We start from the raw sequence: 20,754 nt of genomic DNA, 5'->3' as shown, positions 1-20,754 counted from the left end.
GGTTGTAACTAGTAGGGTTTTGTTTTTTGTGTACCTATGCTCATACTGTTTTCCTTGCACAATACTTTGTTTAGAGCATCTTGTAAATTATTTTAAAGTATCATTTTGGTTTTACCCATCACAGGCAGTGCAGTATCATCTGCACAGAGGTCAGTGGAAGAAATCAAAGTTCCTACCTGAGCAGGTAAGTTGTTGATAAACAGAATGAGTAACAGGTTCAGTAGTAGTCTTGGTCTTTTGCAGGTGCAACTACCTTTGGTAGTCTTGGTCCAATTACATCAAGTCCTGTAGCTATACAATCATCCATCTTCTGAATTTATTTCAACACAAATGCAGGACTCATTTCAGGAATTTCAAACTTTATATTATTTGGTATATTTTTAGCACAAATGTTTTGAGTTCAGATCATTAGATGAAGTTCTGGGTTATTTAAGTTATTCAGAAATTTAAAAGAAAATGTCATTAAAAATATTTGAGAGGTCAGGTGGATCATCGGTATAAATGCCCTCATGATTGAGGGATACAATTTCAGTTTTATTCTTACATTACCTTGCACCAAAGTCAGTAAACACTCTCCAGATAGCTTTTGGGTTATTTCTGTTTTCATACAGTACTTGTTTGTATTACACTTGTTTGGCCTGATGTATTCTTTTATTAACTTTATTCCTCCAAATTCTATATTCAGCTTGATTTCCTACAAATTTTAGTTGGTCTCTTTGCTTTACTGCAAATAAAATTTCTGGGAGATCCAGACTGACTGTTGGTCTTCCATTATCTGGTGTTTGAAAAGGGGCATGTCTGTTTACTGTTTTTACAAACACATCTGTCTAAGTATCCAAAACATGATCAATATCTTCAAAGATTTGGTCTGTATTTCATAGAATCTGTTTCAAATCTTCCAGGAATTTAACATTATCAAAGTCTGAAAAGATCTATAAGTCACGGATATATGGATATTATTTGTTTTTGATTGTCCACTGATGTTACATTGTAGAAAAATTGCAAAGTGGTCACTTACACCAATCAATGAAACCATTACTTCCAGAACATTTTCTTTTGTATTAGAATAAATATGGTCTATAAGTGTTTTAGAGGCAGATGTTACTATGGTGGGTTCATTTACTAGTTGCTCTGTAACCTAACAATGCAATAAATCCATCCAATTCACTTTTATTTTATCACTGAGAAGGTCTCTTTATATCACCTAAACTGTAAAATTCATTTTCTTTGTTCTGAAATTTTATATACTTGAAGTTAAAAATATTCACACCAATCAGTATGTGATGATGGTGGTCTTTACACAAAACCAGCTAAGTAGAGCTTAGCTTTTGCTGGAGTGATCTGTAACCAAATGCATTCTATTTCCTGTCTTTCTATTCTAGGTCTTCCCTTCTCATAGCAACAGTACCAGTTCTAAAATTCACAAGGAGCCCATTTCCTACTGCATTCTTATCCCAAGGTTAGGTTTGTCATAGCCAGTGATATACAAGAAATTTTCACCCTGATTTTCTGTCAACATTGTTTCTGAGAGTCCAAACAAATGGATATTATTTTTTGGAGAGGTTAGCAGTAACTTCACTTGATCGATCTTTCCACATATACCCTGAGTATTTAAAAGACCTATTTGTAAACCTATAAACTCCTAAATTCATGAGATTAACATCACTGCTATTAGTATTAAACTACGTTCACCAAGATCATTGCTACAACTGTCATTACTGTATACAGCATTAGTTTTTCAACAACGGTATTTTCTACTTTTATAATCAATGTCATTATAACACATTTCTCCTGAGATGCAAGTATTCTGGGACAAAAAAAAAATGAAGTTACTGAGGAATGATTTTATTTTTGATTGTTAAAAATATCTTCAAAATATGTAATGACATATCAATGTGAAACTTTAGACTGCTGTGCATCATTATAAACTGCATAACTGATGCAGGTTTCCACTGACAATCACAATGCCATTTTTGACAGGATACTACTCCCTTGATAACTTGCACATGGATAACTTGCAAACACAATTATAATGCAGTGTCAGGAATGGATCCCATTTCTTAAATTAGAAAATACCACCAAATTGACTCCTATCTGTTAACTAGGAAGAAAGTCATGATCAAAACTGTTAAATGAAGCCTTAATAAATCAGTTGTTTTATCATCAAAAATGGTGGATAGTACCCAAAAAATCTGAAACCACATTCTCAGTAAACTGTAGATGACAATATTTTGTCACAAGAAATTCATGATTTTGTTTTATTTTTTAATTCAGTTTCAGTGTAATCTTGCAATATGCAATAAGCACTCTCATATTCATGTCAATCAACCATCACAGTTATGTCCATGCCAATCAACCATCAGTTATGTTCATGTCAATCAACCATCACAGTTATGTTCATGCCAATCAACCATCAGTTATGTTCATGTCAATCAACCATCACAGTTATGTTCATGTCAATCAACCATTGCAGTTAAGTTCATTTCAATCAACCATCAGTTATGTTGATGTCAATCAACCATCAGTTATGTTCATGCCAATCAACCATCAGTTATGTTCATGCCAATCAACCATCACAGTTATGTTCATGTCAATCAACCATCACAGTTATGTTCATGTCAATCAACCATTGCAGTTATGCTCATGTCAATCAACCATCAGTTATGCTCATGTCAATCAACCATCACAGTTATGTTCATGCCAATCAACCACCAGTTATGTTCATGTCAATCAACCATCACAGTTATGTTCATGTCAATCAACCATTGCAGTTATGCTCATGTCAATCAACCATCAGTTATGCTCATGTCAATCAACCATCACAGTTATGTTCATGTCAATCAACCATCACAGTTACGTTCATGTCAATCTACCATTGCAGTTATGTTCATGCCAATCAACCATCATAGTTATGCTCATATCAATCAACCATCACAGTTATGTTCATGTCAATCTACCATCACAGTTATATTCATGTCAATCTACCATCACAGTTATGCTTATGTCAATTAACCATCACAGTTATGTTCATGCCAATCAACCACCACAGTTATGTTCATGTCAATCAACCATCACAGTTATGTTCATGTCAATCAACCATTGCAGTTATGCTCATGTCAATCAACCATCAGTTATGCTCATGTCAATCAACCATCACAGTTATGTTCATGTCAATCAACCATCACAGTTACGTTCATGTCAATCTACCATTGCAGTTATGTTCATGCCAATCAACCATCATAGTTATGCTCATATCAATCAACCATCACAGTTATGTTCATGTCAATCTACCATCACAGTTATATTCATGTCAATCTACCATCACAGTTATGCTTATGTCAATTAACCATCACAGTTATGTTGATGTCAATCAATCATCCGAGTTATGCTCATGTCAATCGACCATCACAGTTATGCTCATGTCAATCAACCATCACAGTTATGTTCATGTCAATCTACCATCACAGTTATGTTCATGTCAATCTACCATTGCAGTTATGTTCATGTCAATCAAACATCACAGTTATGTTCATGTCAATCAACCATCACAGTTATGTTCATGACAATCAACCATCACTGTTATGTTCATGTCAATCTACCATCACAGTTATGTTCATGTCAATCAACCATCACAGTTATGTTCATGCCAATTGACCATCACAGTTAAGCTCATGTCAATCAATCATCAGTTATGTTCATGTCAATCAACCATCACAGTTATGTTCATGTCAATCTACCATCACAGTTATGTTCATGTCAATCAACCATCATAGTTATGTTCATGTCAATCTACCATCACAGTTATGTTCATGTCAATCAACCATCAAAGTTATATTCATGCCAATCAATCATCAGAGTTATGTTCATGTCAATCTACCATCACAGTGATGTTCATGTCAATCTACCATCATAGTTATGTTCATGTCAATCTACCATCACAGTTATGTTCATGTCAATCAACCATCAGAGCTATGTCATGTCAATCTACCATCACAGTTATGTTCATGTCAATCTACCATCATAGTTATGTTCATGTCAATCTACCATCACAGTTATGTTGATGTCAATCAACCATCACAGTTATGTTCATGTCAATCAACCATCACAGTTATGTTCATGTCAATCAACCATCACAGTTATGTTCATGTCAATCAACCATCAGTTATATTCATGTCAATCAACCATCACAGTTATGTTCATGTCAATCAACCATCACAGCTATGTCATGTCAATCAACCATCACAGTAATGTTCGTGAGCATTTCTGTGAGAATCTAATTAAGTGCCAACTGTATTTTGATCTTTAACTGAGGAAGTATCTGTTGTATTGTCACACTAAATTAAAAGCAGGCCTGCTTTGTATTATTACATTAATTAAGTCTTTTGTATCAAATCACCACTCCAGTGGCCTAGTGGTTAGAGCGTCTGTCTCATATGCGGGCAGTCATGGGTACGATCCTCGGCAGAGTCATGCCAGAGACTTACAAAAATGGTACTAACAGCTGCCTCGCTTGGCATTCAGCATTAAGAGGTTAGTGTTAGAACTGGTCAGCCTGGTGTCAGGATAATGTGTCTGGGTGGGACATCATGCTACGTGTCTGCGGCATAATGCCCCAGTGCTAGACATCATATTAAACTGGCACACTGCAGACATCGTAGCGATATAACTGAATTTTTTTAAAGCTACGTTAAAAAACAAAATCACACCACATCACACATGTATCAAATCAAGGGGTGGAATAAAAGAAATGTTAAAAATTAATATTAGGACCTGGAGAAAACATTAAATTTAATACAATCAAATCAAATCAAAATTTTAGCAGAGAACATCACAAACAACTGTTTTATAAGTACACTTTCTTGAGAGAAAATGCACTGAGAAAATTGGTAAATTTAATGCAGTTTTAATTTTTTTAATTAATTTTAAGTACAACAGTTTCAACATGGAAATATGGTTAATGAAAAAGACACTTTTTCCCCCACATGCTTTCAAAATAGGTGCAGATAAAATTTACTCTTGCCTGGACAGACTTTTAAAGAGGAATTCCAGTGCAGGACCCACTAAAGTTGCTACAGAAATACATTATACAGTAAGAGTGAGTGGGTAAGATGCAATTTTCATTCACAAAACTTGACAAGTTGCGTGTACCACAAAAAAAAGACATCAATGACAAGAATAATAACAACAACATCGACTGTAGTTGAAGAAAACTTGTATATATAATGTACATTGTTACAAGTGAGGTATCATTAGACAATGATATTAAAACTAGACAAATGATCTGCTATTACAATCAATATGCAGAGAGCTTCATGAATGAGTACATAACAGGATTCATACAAAGAGCAGTAGTAAACATGTGTAAAACATTATAGCTGAGTGCGTGATATAACGACGTTTTAAAGAGTAGTAGTAATGATTTAAACAAAATCATACAAATGAGTGTTTCTGTACATGCTGACTAAGAAGCTTTTAAAAAACCTGGCATGAGTCAGCTGACTTTCCGTTTAAGACGAACCTTATTTCATGCTTACGTACATTTTCAACAAAGTTAACGTTAAATTTAAGATAATCAGTAGCCTTGTTTGTTTGATTTTTTAAAAACATTTATTGTACACTATGCATTATGTAAAATAGTATTTTGTAGCTGAACTTGTCCAAAATCAAGTGCATTATCCACCTGACCAAAATTATTGATTTTATTATTAATCTGTAAACAACTAATACATGTATAGCTAATATTTTCTATTTGAGTGTGGGCTTAATATTAGGATCATTATCAATAAAAGCAAATACAAGATCTTGGTCTATGTTAAGGACAATGTGGTTATCATGTTTTTTTAATTATAATTTTAGTAACAGACTTTCTAATTATAACTAAGAATTTTCTAGAAATGAGCTTTTGACCCTCAACTGCATTATTCTTTTGTGTCAAAGTCTTTTATATTGTTATGTATATCTATATTTTTTTAACTCTTGGTCCATGATTTTATCTAATTTTTATCATTTTTATTCATGGCTGTAAATTGCACAGAACATCTTTGGTTAAATTTTGCTTATGTGACTTGAGTATCTTATGAGTTTAGTATTACACAGGATCTATAAATAGATGCTTATGTATGTACTGAAAAAGAATTTCTCGTTGGCTGATAAGGTTTCTATGTTTCTGGAAGAATTAAGTAACTTCTCATTGGTAGAAAATAATATTTTGGATACAAGTGCTTTGGGTTTGATTAGTAAGTCGTACTCTAGCTATAACCCGCAAGTAATGGAATTGAAATTAAAATACAAGAATGAAATGAAGTCCAGAAAGCTCCAGCTTGAAAAAGACAAAAGAGAGAAACTTTATTAAAATAGAAGACAAAGAGATGGAGATGAAATTACAAATGCAAATGTAGAGAGAGAGAGAGAGAGAGAGAGAGAGAGAGAGATAGAGAGAGATAGAGAGAAACAAATTTAGAAAGAAGAGAGATGCAGATCAATTTGCAAAAAGAAGAGATGCAAATGAAATTATACAAATACAAAAAGAAAGAGATACAGTGGAAATAGCAAAGTCAAAAAGAAGAAAGAGAGATGGAAATGCAATTAAAATTAAAAGAATTAGAACTGGCAAGGCATAAACCACCCAGCTCGTAAAAATTAAGTTTTTGATGTTATAAAAATATCAGATCAGTATTCTCCTTGTAAGGAAAATGATGTAGATCAGCATTTTTCATATTTTGACAAAATAGCTGAGAATTTAAAATAGCCAAGAAAGCATTGGACTTTACTATCAAAAAGTGTACTTACTGGCAAAGCACTTTAATTTTATACTCACTGTCAGTTGAAGCAAGTGCTGATTATGTGTCAAAGAATGTTGTTGTTGTTGTTATAGGGTTTAATGCCATTTTTCAGCACACGATAGGCTATATAAGGCGGCCAGTATTAATGGTGGAGGAAGAACCCGGGAAATCCCCAGAAAGAACCACCGACCCTCGGGAAGCTACTGGCAAGCTTTCTCACATACCCACATTAGCCGAATACGAGACTCGAACCCACGCAGACAGAGGTGAGATGGCAGTGATCCGTAACAGAGAGTGCTTAAGACCACTCGGGGCCCCCTGTCAAAGAATGTAACTCGAAAGGCTATGAGTTGGTATAGAGGCATATCAGCTTAGGTTTTAGAATTGCAAAAAAGAAAATAGACAAACCCATGTCAAATTTGCTAGGGCAAAAGAAGAACTATTTGATGGCTGGTGTGCATCTAAAAGGATTGATACAGATTATGACAAACTTAGACAACTCATAATAGTCAAAGAGTTCAAGAACTGTGTCCACAGTGACATCACAATTACCTTGATGAACACAAGATAAATACTTTAGAAAATGTTGCTCATACAGTTGACAAATATTCCTTGGCTCACAAAGTTTAATTTGTCAATAAGTTTTCCTATCTGCAGATGTTTAGTAAAAAACCAAATCAGTCTCAAGCAAGTACTTACAAATTGAATTCTAGTACAACTAATAAGATTTCAATGTCTGATAAGACTGATCAGAAATCCTTATCTCTTCCTATGTGCACTTACTGCAAGAAAATGGGGCATGTTATATTTGATTGCTTTAAGTTAAAAAATAAGCAACAAAATAAAGACAAAGTAGTTCCAAATACTATTGTTTCTCATAGGTTAAGGTTATGGTCATGCATTGGAAACAACACATTTGTGGGGTCAAACAAACTCTAGTCTGATTCTATTATGGAGAATTATGCACAATTCATGTTGAAGGGTTCTATATCACTTTTTGGTGATTTGACAAATCCTATCCCTATTAAAATATTATGGGATACAAATTCCTCTCCATAATCTTAATCTGTCATCAGACTAAGTTTCAGGGCCTGTGACTGTCCATGCTGTGAATTCTTTGCCCATTGTGAGTGTTCATTTATTGCTAGGCTAATAAATTTAACTGGAGATAAGGTTGTGTTAAATCCACTTGTAAATGACAAGCCTTGCTTGGATCATAAGGTTGCTCTTATTGAAAATGTAATCACTGATTTATATCCTACAACAACAACAACAATAACAACAACTAGAGCTATGGCAAGCTTTTGATGATGTTACTTTTGCTCCTGTTACTGATCAATCAAACGGAATTGACCAAATGATCCCCTTTTAACAGTGTATCCCCTAGGGGTGCAAGACTGAAAGTAAAAAATCTCCTTGGTGTCAAAAGTGGGGGTCAGGCTGAGTAAAAAAAAACTGGTATCAAAATTGGGGGTCAAATTAAAAATTTGGGGGTCTCTGAAGCGCAAATGAGGGTAAAGGGAAACACTGCCCTTTTAACTACTCATTTTCTTATGTCCAATCAGGATGACAAACAACAATCGCTTGTCACTGAATAGGGAAAAGATCCTGAGATCTCCTGTTTCTTTCAGAGGGCTATTAACAAAGCCAACCCTGCAGACATATCAACTTGCTATTTTTTTAATAAAAAATGGAGTTCTTTTGAAAAAATTGAGAACTCGATGTACCCGCTGATGATGAGTGGTCAGTAAGCTATCAAATTGAGGTACCCAAGTCATATAGACAGAAAATTCTAAATTTAGCCCATGAAACTCCCTTGGCTGGTCATCTGGGAGTCAGTAAAACCTACCACAAGATATCACAAAATTTTTACTGGCCTAAAATTAAGAGAAACATTTCTAACTATATGTATTGTAGATCTTGTCAAATATTATGAAAACCAAACCAAAAGATACCTAAAGCTCATTTACAACCAATTACAGCATCTGATGAACCATTTAGTAGAATTATGGTAGATTACACAGGTTCTTTACCTAAGAACAAGTCAGGCAACCAATACTTGTTGACACTAATGTGTGTGTCAACAAGGTTTCCAGAGGCAATTCTTTTACAGGCTATTAAGACTAAAACCATAGTCAAAGCCTTAATAAAGTTCTTTTCACTTTTTGGCCTTCCCAAGTCTGCCCAATGTGATCAAGGTTCTAATTTCATGTGTGGGATCTTCCAACAAGTTATTTGTGACTTAGATATTCAACAGTTCAAGTCCTCTGTTAATCATCTTGAAAATCAGGGGGTATTGAAAAGATTTTATCAGACTTTAAAGAATATGATAAGGTCAGATCGCTTTGATACCAGAAAAGATAGGGATGAAGGTGTTCACTTATTGTTGTTTGCTGTTAGGGAGTCAGTTCAAGAGTCTTTACACATGTGCACAGACTACAGAAAAGTGAATAGTGTCACCAAAAACAGACTCATTTCCAATACCAAGAACTGATAACTGTATTGGCAAAATTGGAAATGCAAAACTATGTCACCAAGTTTTACCAGCTAAACAGATTTTGGCAGATTCCACTTATGGAGAAAGCAAAAGAAATTTCAGCTTTTACAACTCTGGATAGATTCTATCAATACAAAGTGATGCCGTTTGGTATGAAAAATTATCCCTCAACATTATGGCACCTAATGAACATGGTAACATCTGGTATTGATGGCTGTGATGAATACATTGATGATATGATTTACATGTGTTCAACTTTTTTAATGTTCTTTGATTTAGCTGACTGGTCCATATACTGTTATAAAACAAAGTTTGATTTGTCTTCAGTTATATTAATTTTGAGTCCTGTGATGGTGAAAACACAGGCTATTTAAGGCTACTGGACATTTTATTCAGATCAGTAAAGAAAGAAAATTGCATTTTTTAAAAATAACTTTTTTTTATTTATTAAAGCTTATATATATATATATATATATATATATATATATATATATATATATATATATATATATATATATATATGCTATTGTATTGAATATGCTATTCCTCACAGTTTAAATGTATGTTGGACCTGGCTCCCTCACAAATGAACACTATTTTCAAGGCCTGGTATAAACATATAAACATTTGCACATGTAAAACACATAAATCAGGTAATATTTAAAAATAGTATTGTTTATATAAAAACTGCAATAATCATCAAAAAATTGATGTATGTACCATTTAAATATGACAAAAAGACAACAGTCTTGTTACAGCAGCTAATAAATGTGGTCAAATATCAGTTATTTTTGTGTTAAAATTCTATTAAAAACATTTACAATGGTAAAATGAAGAAACGATTGTATGAGTATTTAAACAGTTATGTACATGTTTTCTCAGGCTGTATATAAAAATGTGTTAGTTTCATTGTGTTATTTTACTACCAATTATGGTTGAAAATGAAATTTGACTGAAACCAACACTTTCAATCCTGGTGCCATGAAACTCAACCAACTTACGTTGAAATGAGCTGTTATGAGATGATTTCCATGCATGCAATTTGATCTGTATGAACATGGTCTACCGGTACTATTGTTAAGTGCAATAACATAATGTCTTAACAGTGCCGTACTGTCTTAACAGTGCCGTACTGACATGATCTAAAACTGTAATGTGAGAGAATATAATGTCTCAACAGTGCTGATTAGAATCAATACTGCTTTCAATAATTTATTTAACGAACAGTTATACATCAAGAGTAAAAAGATCATTTTCTTCCAATTTTCATAAAATAAATACCACAGCAGTCTGACGTTTTATCAAAAAAGTACAGCGAAATCTGACATGAAATCACCTTATTGGTGATATAAATGAACACAGGGAGTGCAACAGTGACCACAACCCTCTGCTTAATTCGACTTTTCTCACATGTCTTTTTTCGCTTCAGAATTGCAAGGAGACTGAAAAACTACACATATTCATTCAAAAGACAGTGACGTACCAACACATAACTCTTGGATGACCACATCATTAATCCAATCCTGCAAATTAACCTTTATTTTCACCATTGCGGTCACAAACCCTTTCATATAGAATCCACTAGACAGACGTAGCCCATTCTAGCACGGGCTGAATAACATGATGAAAGTAATTTCACAAGATACAATGCTTAGCTTGCTTTTTATTTCAGACTGTATCATTTTATAATTTTATATAAATCTGCAGAACAGAAATATGTAGTTAATGTTTGGATAGTATAAATAACGGTTAATGACATCATCACACTTCAAATATTAAAGACGGATGCTGGACCCGGTAATTTAAAAGAAATGTGTTTCATCGATTTTCTAGAGGTTGCCACCTGGTAAGATTATCTGTTGTTTGTACTGATATTTTTTCATAACAGAAAATAATAGTGGAGAAGAAAATATGATACTTGTATGAGAGATGTACTATTTATTATGATGATGATGATAATGATTGAGAGAAAAAAGTAACAAAAATACTAAAATTACCAGGATTAATGTGTATATTGTTCAATGTGAGGACAGTCTGAATGCTATCAGCAACTGTATGTATGTGCAGAGTGAGAGCATTTTATTTACAACTTTTGAAAATAGTAGTAATATAATACTGTAAATAACATTTTCATGATGAATTCATTATTCTGAGCAAATTCAACTAATCTACTGATAACATGTTAATAATTTCCCTAGTATTAAAAGATAACACAGATTCTGTGCCATTTTCGGTACGATTATTAGAGCCTAATGCATATTTACTGCAGGGCAGAAACTGGTAGAATGGGCTACTTCCATCTAGTGGTTTCTGTATGAAAGGGTTTGTGACCACAATGGTGAAAATAAAGGTTAATTTGCCGGATTGGATTAATGACATGGTGTTCCGAGAGTTATGCGTTGGTACGTCACTGTCTTTTGATTGTATATGTGTAGTTTTTCAGTCTCCTTGTGAATCTGAAGTTAAAAAAGATGTGTGAGAAATGTCGAATCAAGCGAAGGGTTGTGGTCACCATTGCACTCCTTGTGTTCATTTATATAAATGATAAGGTGATTTCATGTTGTCAGAGATTTAGCCGTACTTTATTGATAAATTGTCAGACTCCTGTCGTTACACCATTTATACAAAATGTTATCAGCTACTGTAATACACACTGAGTTTCCTCTCACCCTTCCAACCCCATTATATCTAAAATGGTGTAGAATAGGCGGAGAAAACTTGGTCCTACAATGTAAGACGTATCACAGGTTATTTATGTTTTAGTGCTACAACCCAGACACCCAAAACATAAATATCCGTATCGAGGTCTTACATGAAGGATTAGAGAAAACTCGGATTATGTCATTGCACGCGTCTTTTTTGTTAATGGAATTTTCCCAAAAATTTTGCTATGTCAATCACTGCTGTCAAGAGTAAACAAAGAGTATGTCGTCATTATAACATTGAAAGATACGTTCTCTCAAGGAAATGGCAGTTTATGAAACTGCTTCAAAAAAAAGAAAGTAACGTCAACGTCAACACAGGAGACATGACAATATTCAACTTAAAGACCCATTACTTGAGAGAGAGAGAGAGAGTTAGAGAGGGAGGGAGAGAGAGAGAGAGAGAGATATACCTTGTGCATTGAATGAATCTGGTTGCGGGTAGCCAAGCGCAAGAAGTTTTCTGCGGAACATACTATAATTCAACTGGTGTTTAGAATTAAAACAGTGGAGAAAAGACGATACAGGAATATTACCAACAGGAAGTGGCACGATGACTCTTAGTTGGATACCTTTGCACATTTTGCCATAACTTTTGTTACCAGAACTGGTTGAAGGCGTTGTGAACCAAAATACACCGAAACATTTAGTCTGGCTCCCTTTCTTACTTCCAGTATTTATAATGACTCAGGCAACGGTTTCCGTCATGTACCCACCATTTTGGACAATGCTGCGCGTCGGGTAATTTTGCGCAACGATACGTCGTTATTGTAAACATTGGACCACGTGTTGTTTTAGGTCAAAACTCCATTTTGTATTAAGAAAGAACGATCGTACTTTAATTGAGAAAAGTGATATTCATCAAGTGTACAAAAATATCCCACATTTCGATTGAAATGCATATGAAAATGTGATTTCTAAATGTCAACATGAATACCCAGTCCATGACCTTCTTGAACCTGTAACCCAGTAAAACCTATTTACTATGTATCTTTTAGAATCATACAAATAAATACATTATTTAAAGATGGAAATGTATACCTTAAAAAAAATTCTGCACCTTAATCCAAGTTTCCAATTTTGCAAGAAGTTGTCCCACACGTACAAAATAGTCTGCTACCCAACGTGTTATCGCCGCTAGAACGGGATTCTCAAGAAATTCCCCGGCGGTAGTCTGTTTCTAAATTCTTTAGGAATTTTCCCCATAAACAAGACTTTGTAAATACATTACATCCTATGCATTGTTGTTTCTCTTCCACATAATAGCTTTTTTAATAAAATGTCGAACTTTACTTTTTGTACAATATCGGTTTAGTTTGCTTAATATCTCTTGCCATTTATTTGGCATTGTTATGTTGAATTTTGTAAAACTAGTTATAAACCTGACCTAATTACTTGACTGAACTGCTGACAGAAACAGTCCAAAGTAGTATATTTCATTTCTTTAGCTCGATGGATAAACGTTACATCTTTTCAAAGCTGTGCGCAGAATAGGCCGACATATCGCGAGTCATGAAAGCACGGGGATGGTATCCCGTGTGTCCACAATTAATATTATTTTGAACATAATAGTCTGGTGACAATTGCCTCTTTTCAAATGGTAAGCATTGCAGTATTTTATATTCGTCAATCGGTCGAATGCGGTATGCGTTTTGCTTCAATATTGGAGACGGAAACCTTATGTGCGCAGAAATGCCCGACAGCATTGTAATCGTAGTTCATCGTTTCCCCCACACAGAACACGCTCACGTTTCACGTTACGTCAAACTGTTCAAAGTGCAGGTTTGGATGATATACATTTCGCCAATACAACATATCATGTGTCGTTACCTGGCCTCAGACCACAATTATGCTGTTATATGGAAAACTCGCCCAATGGAGAACTCATCCTGGCAGAAGTCGCCCCAGAGTGGTTGGAGAAGTCGCTCCAAATGGTTGAAGAAGTCACCCCAAAACTTGTCACCCAGAAAACCTATTTAATATGTATCTTTGATATAAAAAAAAAAAAGTTATTTAAAAGATAGGAATGTGCACCTTAGAACAATGATGTTAGCAACAATGATGTTGCCACATGGTGGTTACCGCATTATTTGATCGCATTTTGAATTGTTCAATTACCTGATTGAGATTCTAGTTCGTCGTGATTAACATTCGCACTGAAATTCAAATATACCAGCCCACACACGTCGCTTTCCATTGCAAGTGTTTACTTAAACCCTGTATATGTCGGACTATTATTACCGATCATTGCGGAATCGCTATTTGCTGTTGTTGATGCTGTTTAGTACTGCCATCATTGTCAGACGTTACTGCAGACTTGTTTGTTTGAAAGTAATCAAACACGAGATGACAGTCGTCTGTGTGGTGTCCAATATGGTAAGAAATTCATGCAGCCCCGATTGTTATATCATATAACAGATTAATTTATAGTTTCCTAATTTCCCTCATAAGTTTTGTCTCCATCCATCAAAGAGCAGACCGTTCATTGTAACTGTTTATTTAACTATTTATTTTTAATGAAAGTCATTATTTTCAATGGAATTTAATATTTGCCTCTTATTTTAGTAATATCTAAACGATGTCAGCGAGTACCCTTTTTAATAGTTACAAACCTTGGTTAGAATAATTTAAATACTTCTTGATTATCTGATGGCTTTATTCAAGATTATATGTTGTACCTGTATCCAAATTTGCTGAGATCTTACATCTACTAAAACAACAGGAATACTTGTTTCAAAATTAGTATTGTTAGTATCAGGGGTTCATTTTCGGAAGCGTTTAGAATTGATTCGATTGCATACAAAAAGCACAAGTTGTAATTGTAACTCTGATAAACACATTTTTGTTCTTAACCCATTTTGACAAAATATATGCAAATCCCGTGCGCAACGTATTTAAATTCATCGATGTTCAAATAAATGTAAATTAATTTTATCAAACGTACTATTAAGTAGTCACAGTCATTTTTGTAGAGGGTTCAGGTTGTCAAATAGATCGTTGAATACCTTTTCCTTGATTGAATATGTTCAGCGCGTATCCGAATACATTTTTTTTTCTTCTTTATCTTAGACTATCCCACGCTTGGTACTGAATAATATGGGAAATATTGCCGTTGTTTTCCATCAGTACTTATCTCTGACAGTTATACGGCAAAACTGTTTCAGTATTGGTAGCAAAAGGTATTCGTTGTGAAATCCTTACTTTATATCGTTGTTAAACTCTGATATTTATATTGTATAATTATATTAACATGGGTAGTGGAACAATCCTCAACTTTTTACTCTTTTTTTTCTCCATCTTTGAAAAGTAAGAAATTATCTACCAATGAAATAATATTAAAGACATGTTTACGCTTTGTCATTCAATGCTTCCAACTCAATTTAGTATGCACCTTTGATATTGTATGTAACTGCATCGGATGAATATACATTTTTCTTTCCCCACTTACGTTCAGTACTGTTTTCCACTCGTTGTAGAATAAACCCTTCCTTCACATTCTGTATTCAGCTTGTTTGTGTAATGTCGATAATTCAAAAATATATCATTTGTAATTGAAAGTCTGTGTGTTCATATAAACTTGTTAGATTTCTTATAACAACACATACCGGAACACTACGAGAACATTTTTTAAACAAATGTTACTGTTAACTTTCTTGATTGATAAACCTATTATACTAACATTATTCATTAATGTGGTAATTACTTCAAACTAGGACCAGGCTGATTCGGTACAAATTACTGACCGATTAGGTCCAGATGTCTGGCTGATTCGGACCATGTGAAATATTATTCAATTTAGTCCAGGATTTAAATGTGACATTTAAATTTTTTTTAAAGATGATCTTCTCATTATGTCCCAAATACGTCGAGCAGTTAAAATATGCATTCAAGGTAACAAAATCCCGCTAGTACGCGCGATCATGTTGTTGTTGTATATAATAAAATAACGTAATCCTGTTTATTTTGCATCGGCAATTTAGTAGTGAAATATTTTTTAAACTTCTCGTTCAACTTTAAATAGTTTGTTTTATTGAAAAATAATAAAATTACTAACACTGACAAAAAAGAAGAAATAAACTAAATGATGGGCGTAGTACATGTGAGCTTTCAGAAACCGTCCAAATTCCGCGCATTAGCCGTGATGTTGAACTCAATAGCTGAGTAGGCGTCTATGATGGTTTTTATCGAGTTCAAGTATCATTCGTCAATGGTTAGCAAATCTCAATGAAAAATCAGATTACATTGTTCATTTAGAGAGATGATACTATAACCCTTTGGCTTATTGACGGTCAGCACCAATTCAGTCGATTTCGGGTTATAGAGATCCATGCCATAAAGTCATCTCAGGATGACTTTGGTTATTAGGTTGGAACCCTTTCATATATAAAACTGCAGACGTCACATCATGCTTACACCGCTCTATTTTTCCAAATAAAATGCATCTAATGATTTGAAGAGCAGAGCAAAAGGTACAGATAACACTTCTTTTTCGTTAAGTACAGAAGCGGAGTTGATCAAATGGAAAAGTTGAAAAATTGCAAATTTTATAGATTTAATAAGTTATTAAGTTGAAGAAAAACAACAATAAATAAAGCCTTAACAACCATGTGGCGACATCTCAGAATTAGTATTTATGATCCTTCGGGCGACTTCTCCAGGCGCAGGGGAGCGACTTCTCTGACCACCATGGGGCGTCTTCTTCTGACACCTGGGATGAGTTCTCCATGGGGCGAGTTTTCCATAATTCACATTATATCACTATCGTCATTGCAGATCTGGCAATTTGAACAATCTGTACAGTTTTGTAAGCCTATCCTAGACTGTAACATTTAAAAACAAGTCAGCCGTGAGATACATCAAACCCAAATTCACCAATCAGGCGCAATTAACGTATAAAAATGGAAGAACAAATGATAAGGAAACAACAACTTTATTCGCCTATTTTACAGAGAAATGTCTGAAATTAAAACTGTAAAAATGTCAACAACACCAATTGACCCATATTTTGTTTATGTTTACTTACAAATATGGTATAAAAATCTAATTCTCAGGCAAAATACGTACGTTACAAGAAATCTTCTCGTAGTTGAAAGTATTATTTTTATGATTTATAAATAAAATTATACCGGGAAAATGGTTAAAAATTGTATAATTAGGTATTTTGCCATAATTTCACATAAATTTATTTCAAAACATTACTGCGTTTTGCTATTACGAGTTATGAAAAAAGACAGATAAATGTGCGTAAAGTAAAATGCATCATTACTAAAAATGTCTCGTATTTTAAATTTCATTTAAATTGATAATAATGAATATTCAAAACATCAAAAATATTTTAAGTTGTCAAATTAATACCATTCTTATCATAACAGTTTCTGATTCAAAATATAAGCACGGAAGTTTAAAATGTGTATGCCATTATAGTCACTCCAAAAATATAACGATTGTATCAGATATATACGACTCCAAAAATATAACGTGTGTATCAGATACACACGACAAGAGACTGTTCATTAAATCTATAATCGTTTTCTCTCAGTTTTCTTGGTTCCCTTTTAGTCATGAAAATATGGCATGAAATTATTACAAATATGTTTTATTAACCCTATTAAACACGTATATTCGTCATTTTAGTATTTTCTCCTGTATGTGACAGTTGAACATCATCATTATTCACATGATCGTTGATCTGATATAATCATTATGACTTATTTTATATTTTATAGGAAGATAAAATGATTAAAATTACTATGCTTAATTAAGTGAATTCAAGAAATTTTAAAAATAAAACAAAATAACTAATGTATTTTATAAAATGTTTTGTAACGTAGAATGATAACGTATGTGTTGCAGTGTAAAACACGGAAAATTTTAAAATTCAAACAACTGTTTTGACGCCTTTATTTCAGACAAAACTGCATTGCATACAGGGAGTTTTCTTCTTACAAGATTATGTCTTCTTGGGGTCAGATATAAATTTTCAACATCTGCAACTGCTCGTTTACTTGGTGTCAATTCCTTAGGTGCTGTCAACAGTCTGAGTTTTTTTACTTAGTCGCTAAATTGTCTTATTTTTTGTCTTTATCTTACGTCTCAGGTTTGAAACGTCAGATTTCAGAATACCTATATTTTTTGTGGGAACGCGCAGAAGCCCTACGCCTGATCATCTGCAAACCTTTTCCTTTGTTAATTTTAGTAATAAATAGTATCCTTACTATCAGGTGATCATTCTGCTCTTCATTTCTTGGTACAATATCACTGTCATATCCACTGGTCTGTTCACTTATTCTTTCGTTGTTATCTTTTCTTTCTTTTTTCTCAGTCGTGAAAGTCTGTTTCTTAATTTATTTTTCATGTTTCTCTCCTCCCTTTTCTTTTTACCTACTTGTAACGATGGCACATACTATTGCCTTTGCCTAGCTCTCTCTTTTCGGAGGAACTCCGGACCTTTAGCCTTCTGGCGTTCCCTGTAGGCCTTTTGTATTTTCTTTCTTGTTTTGTCCATTCTAAAATAAACAAGTGTAATGTAATTTTGTTAATTGGAATTTGGTATTTTCCAAGTTAGTTAGACCTAAATGTTTTGTCGTAAACACCTAAAGCTGACCTAGTTCCCGACCTTGATTCAGAAACCAGTGAGTCAAATAAACAACTTCCATTTTTATCTTATTCTTAGAGTAAAATGATTGGTTTTTGTCAAGGTCGTACGTAACTTTAGATGTAAACAGCTTCTATTTCGAAATTCTGGTTTTGCCTGAATTGTGCAGTAGTCATGTTTAATACCGATGTTTATAGAGAATTTAGTCAGTTGGGCTTGAAAACACTTGATGTCAAGGTGTTCGTTTTTTGTGAACAATTTGGAGTTACATTTTAATTTTTATTCAAATTATTTGGATTGTAAAAGGTTAATTCGTTTTCCTGGAAATATTTTAGTGCTCATACCGAATTTTTGGACAGCGACAATTCATTAAAGTTTATCCGGAATTCAAACACCGGAATATTACTGTTTGTGGAATAACAAAGAACTGTAGACACAACAGTACTTTACTAGCTATAGTATACGTCATCGCCTTCCATTTTGGATTTTCGTCGGGACTCGAACTCAAATTTCTTTAGAACATTATATTATTATGACTTCTAAATTTTAATTCTTGGATTATTCTTTGATTTTTTTGGATTTGATTCTTAAAACCATGAGTTCCATATTTTTTATTTTTTATTTTTACCTTGTTTTTCCAGAGAAATAAATTATTTGTTAAATTTTACAAAGCTTGTTGTCTTCACTTTTTCTAGAAACTGTTTATTAGAGCCTAAACAGGTAACAAAAGACAAGAACGAGTCAGTGCAAACCTAGAGTCCCCCCGTTTTCACCGGTAGGGGTCTAATAACGTAAGTATCGATAATACGTTACGAATTTATCATGTGAAGTATTGAGTATAGCTGAAATGAAGTTTTTTTAATAAATATTAACACTCATGATTTGTTTCTAATTTGCCTTTGCATTTAATTTTTTTCCTAGTTCGTTTATAATTTTCCTTCGCACTAGAGGTTTGTTCTTTTTTATGCTAGTCCTTCAACCATTAGTTAACGAATATACTCGTCATTCATAGTCACTTTTAAAACATTTTAAAAATGTATCCAATATTAATGGTGACTTTAAGAATAATTGTATAGTAGAGCTAAACCGAAGATCTAAATTTTACTCATATTTTACACTGATAATCATTTTTATTCTCGAATAAGTCTTAATACACAAGTTACACTCTGTAACGTATGTATCATTACTTTATACACAGTGATTACATCGCTTGTAAACAAAGAGGTCACTATATTTTAATGTATGATATCTACTCTTTCTTTTTTTATACTGATTCCTGTACAATAAAAACGTAAGTGTTAATCAAAAGTTTTAATTGGAATCGCTTACCTATAGGTGGGCTTTAGTATATAGAGTATAACTAAATTTTACTGCCTTGTCCTTTATTTTTTATTTTTATTATTTTAAACTGAGAATTGAAAGATAGCAGCATGACACTTTTCAGCATGTAAAGTTGGCCGTCTATCATCACGTGTTCCGTTGTTTAGTATATCTTTGTCACGATGTATCGGTAACGTACGTATTATTAAGCATTATTTATGCTAACATTTGTCAAAATATTACTTGACAGATTTATCAAGATTTTATTTTCAGACATATATGAAACATGATTACATTTTCGAAGGCTTTATTCAATCCTTTGATTCTGATTTCATATCATTTGGACCAAGTAATGTATTTTATATTTTAAAACCAATGAACAACACAATATATGGCTCGTAAAAAATGATATGCAGTAACAATAACCATTTATTTGGTGTTTAAAAAAAAAGACAAATAAAACTCCAAAAAACAACAACATACAGGTGAATTTTGAGCGCCTTTTTTACTCCTCAAAACCCTCGTTTTACACAAAAAATACCGTGCATAAAAAGGGTTACGTATGTATCATGACCTTAGCGACTTACATTTTGAAGTCTGGTGAAAGAATGTTCAGGGTATAATTATTCAAAATTTGCTTGTATATTTCTCAAAGAGTTACACGATTGATTCAGATACTTTTTAACTGAATCTTCAGTTTTATTTTTTCATCTTTATCTGACAGAACTGGCTCCTAATTACATTAGCGACAGTAACGTAGGTATTGATATACACCATTTAGGTTACGATATTTTCAGATCCAAGCTTTATTTATTGTTTACATTGACTTTTTGTGTGGAATGATAGACGTATATTGAT

General features: G+C 33.4%; 1 protein-coding gene across 1 annotated transcript in view; it reads right to left on the bottom strand.

Annotated features, from left to right (window-relative positions):
• The window catches only part of LOC149805775 (tRNA-splicing ligase complex subunit RTRAF-like), a 52,267-nt gene extending 39,691 nt beyond the window's left edge, over positions 1 to 12,576 (bottom strand). Inside the window, exon 1 of the mRNA XM_089950463.1 lies at positions 12,395 to 12,576. Within this exon, the coding sequence (XP_089806589.1) occupies positions 12,395 to 12,563 (169 nt within the window). The 5' untranslated portion in view covers positions 12,564 to 12,576. The remainder of the gene's footprint in view (positions 1 to 12,394) is intronic.
• Between the last annotated feature and the right edge of the window lie 8,178 nt (positions 12,577 to 20,754).

The sequence above is a fragment of the Sinohyriopsis cumingii genome, chromosome 2 (assembly GCF_028554795.1).
Source record: "Sinohyriopsis cumingii isolate HCF-2022 chromosome 2, ASM2855479v2, whole genome shotgun sequence".
Classification (NCBI taxonomy): domain Eukaryota; kingdom Metazoa; phylum Mollusca; class Bivalvia; order Unionida; family Unionidae; genus Sinohyriopsis; species Sinohyriopsis cumingii.
The sequence above is the reverse complement of the archived record's forward strand: the minus strand, read 5'-3'. Positions and strand labels throughout refer to the sequence as shown.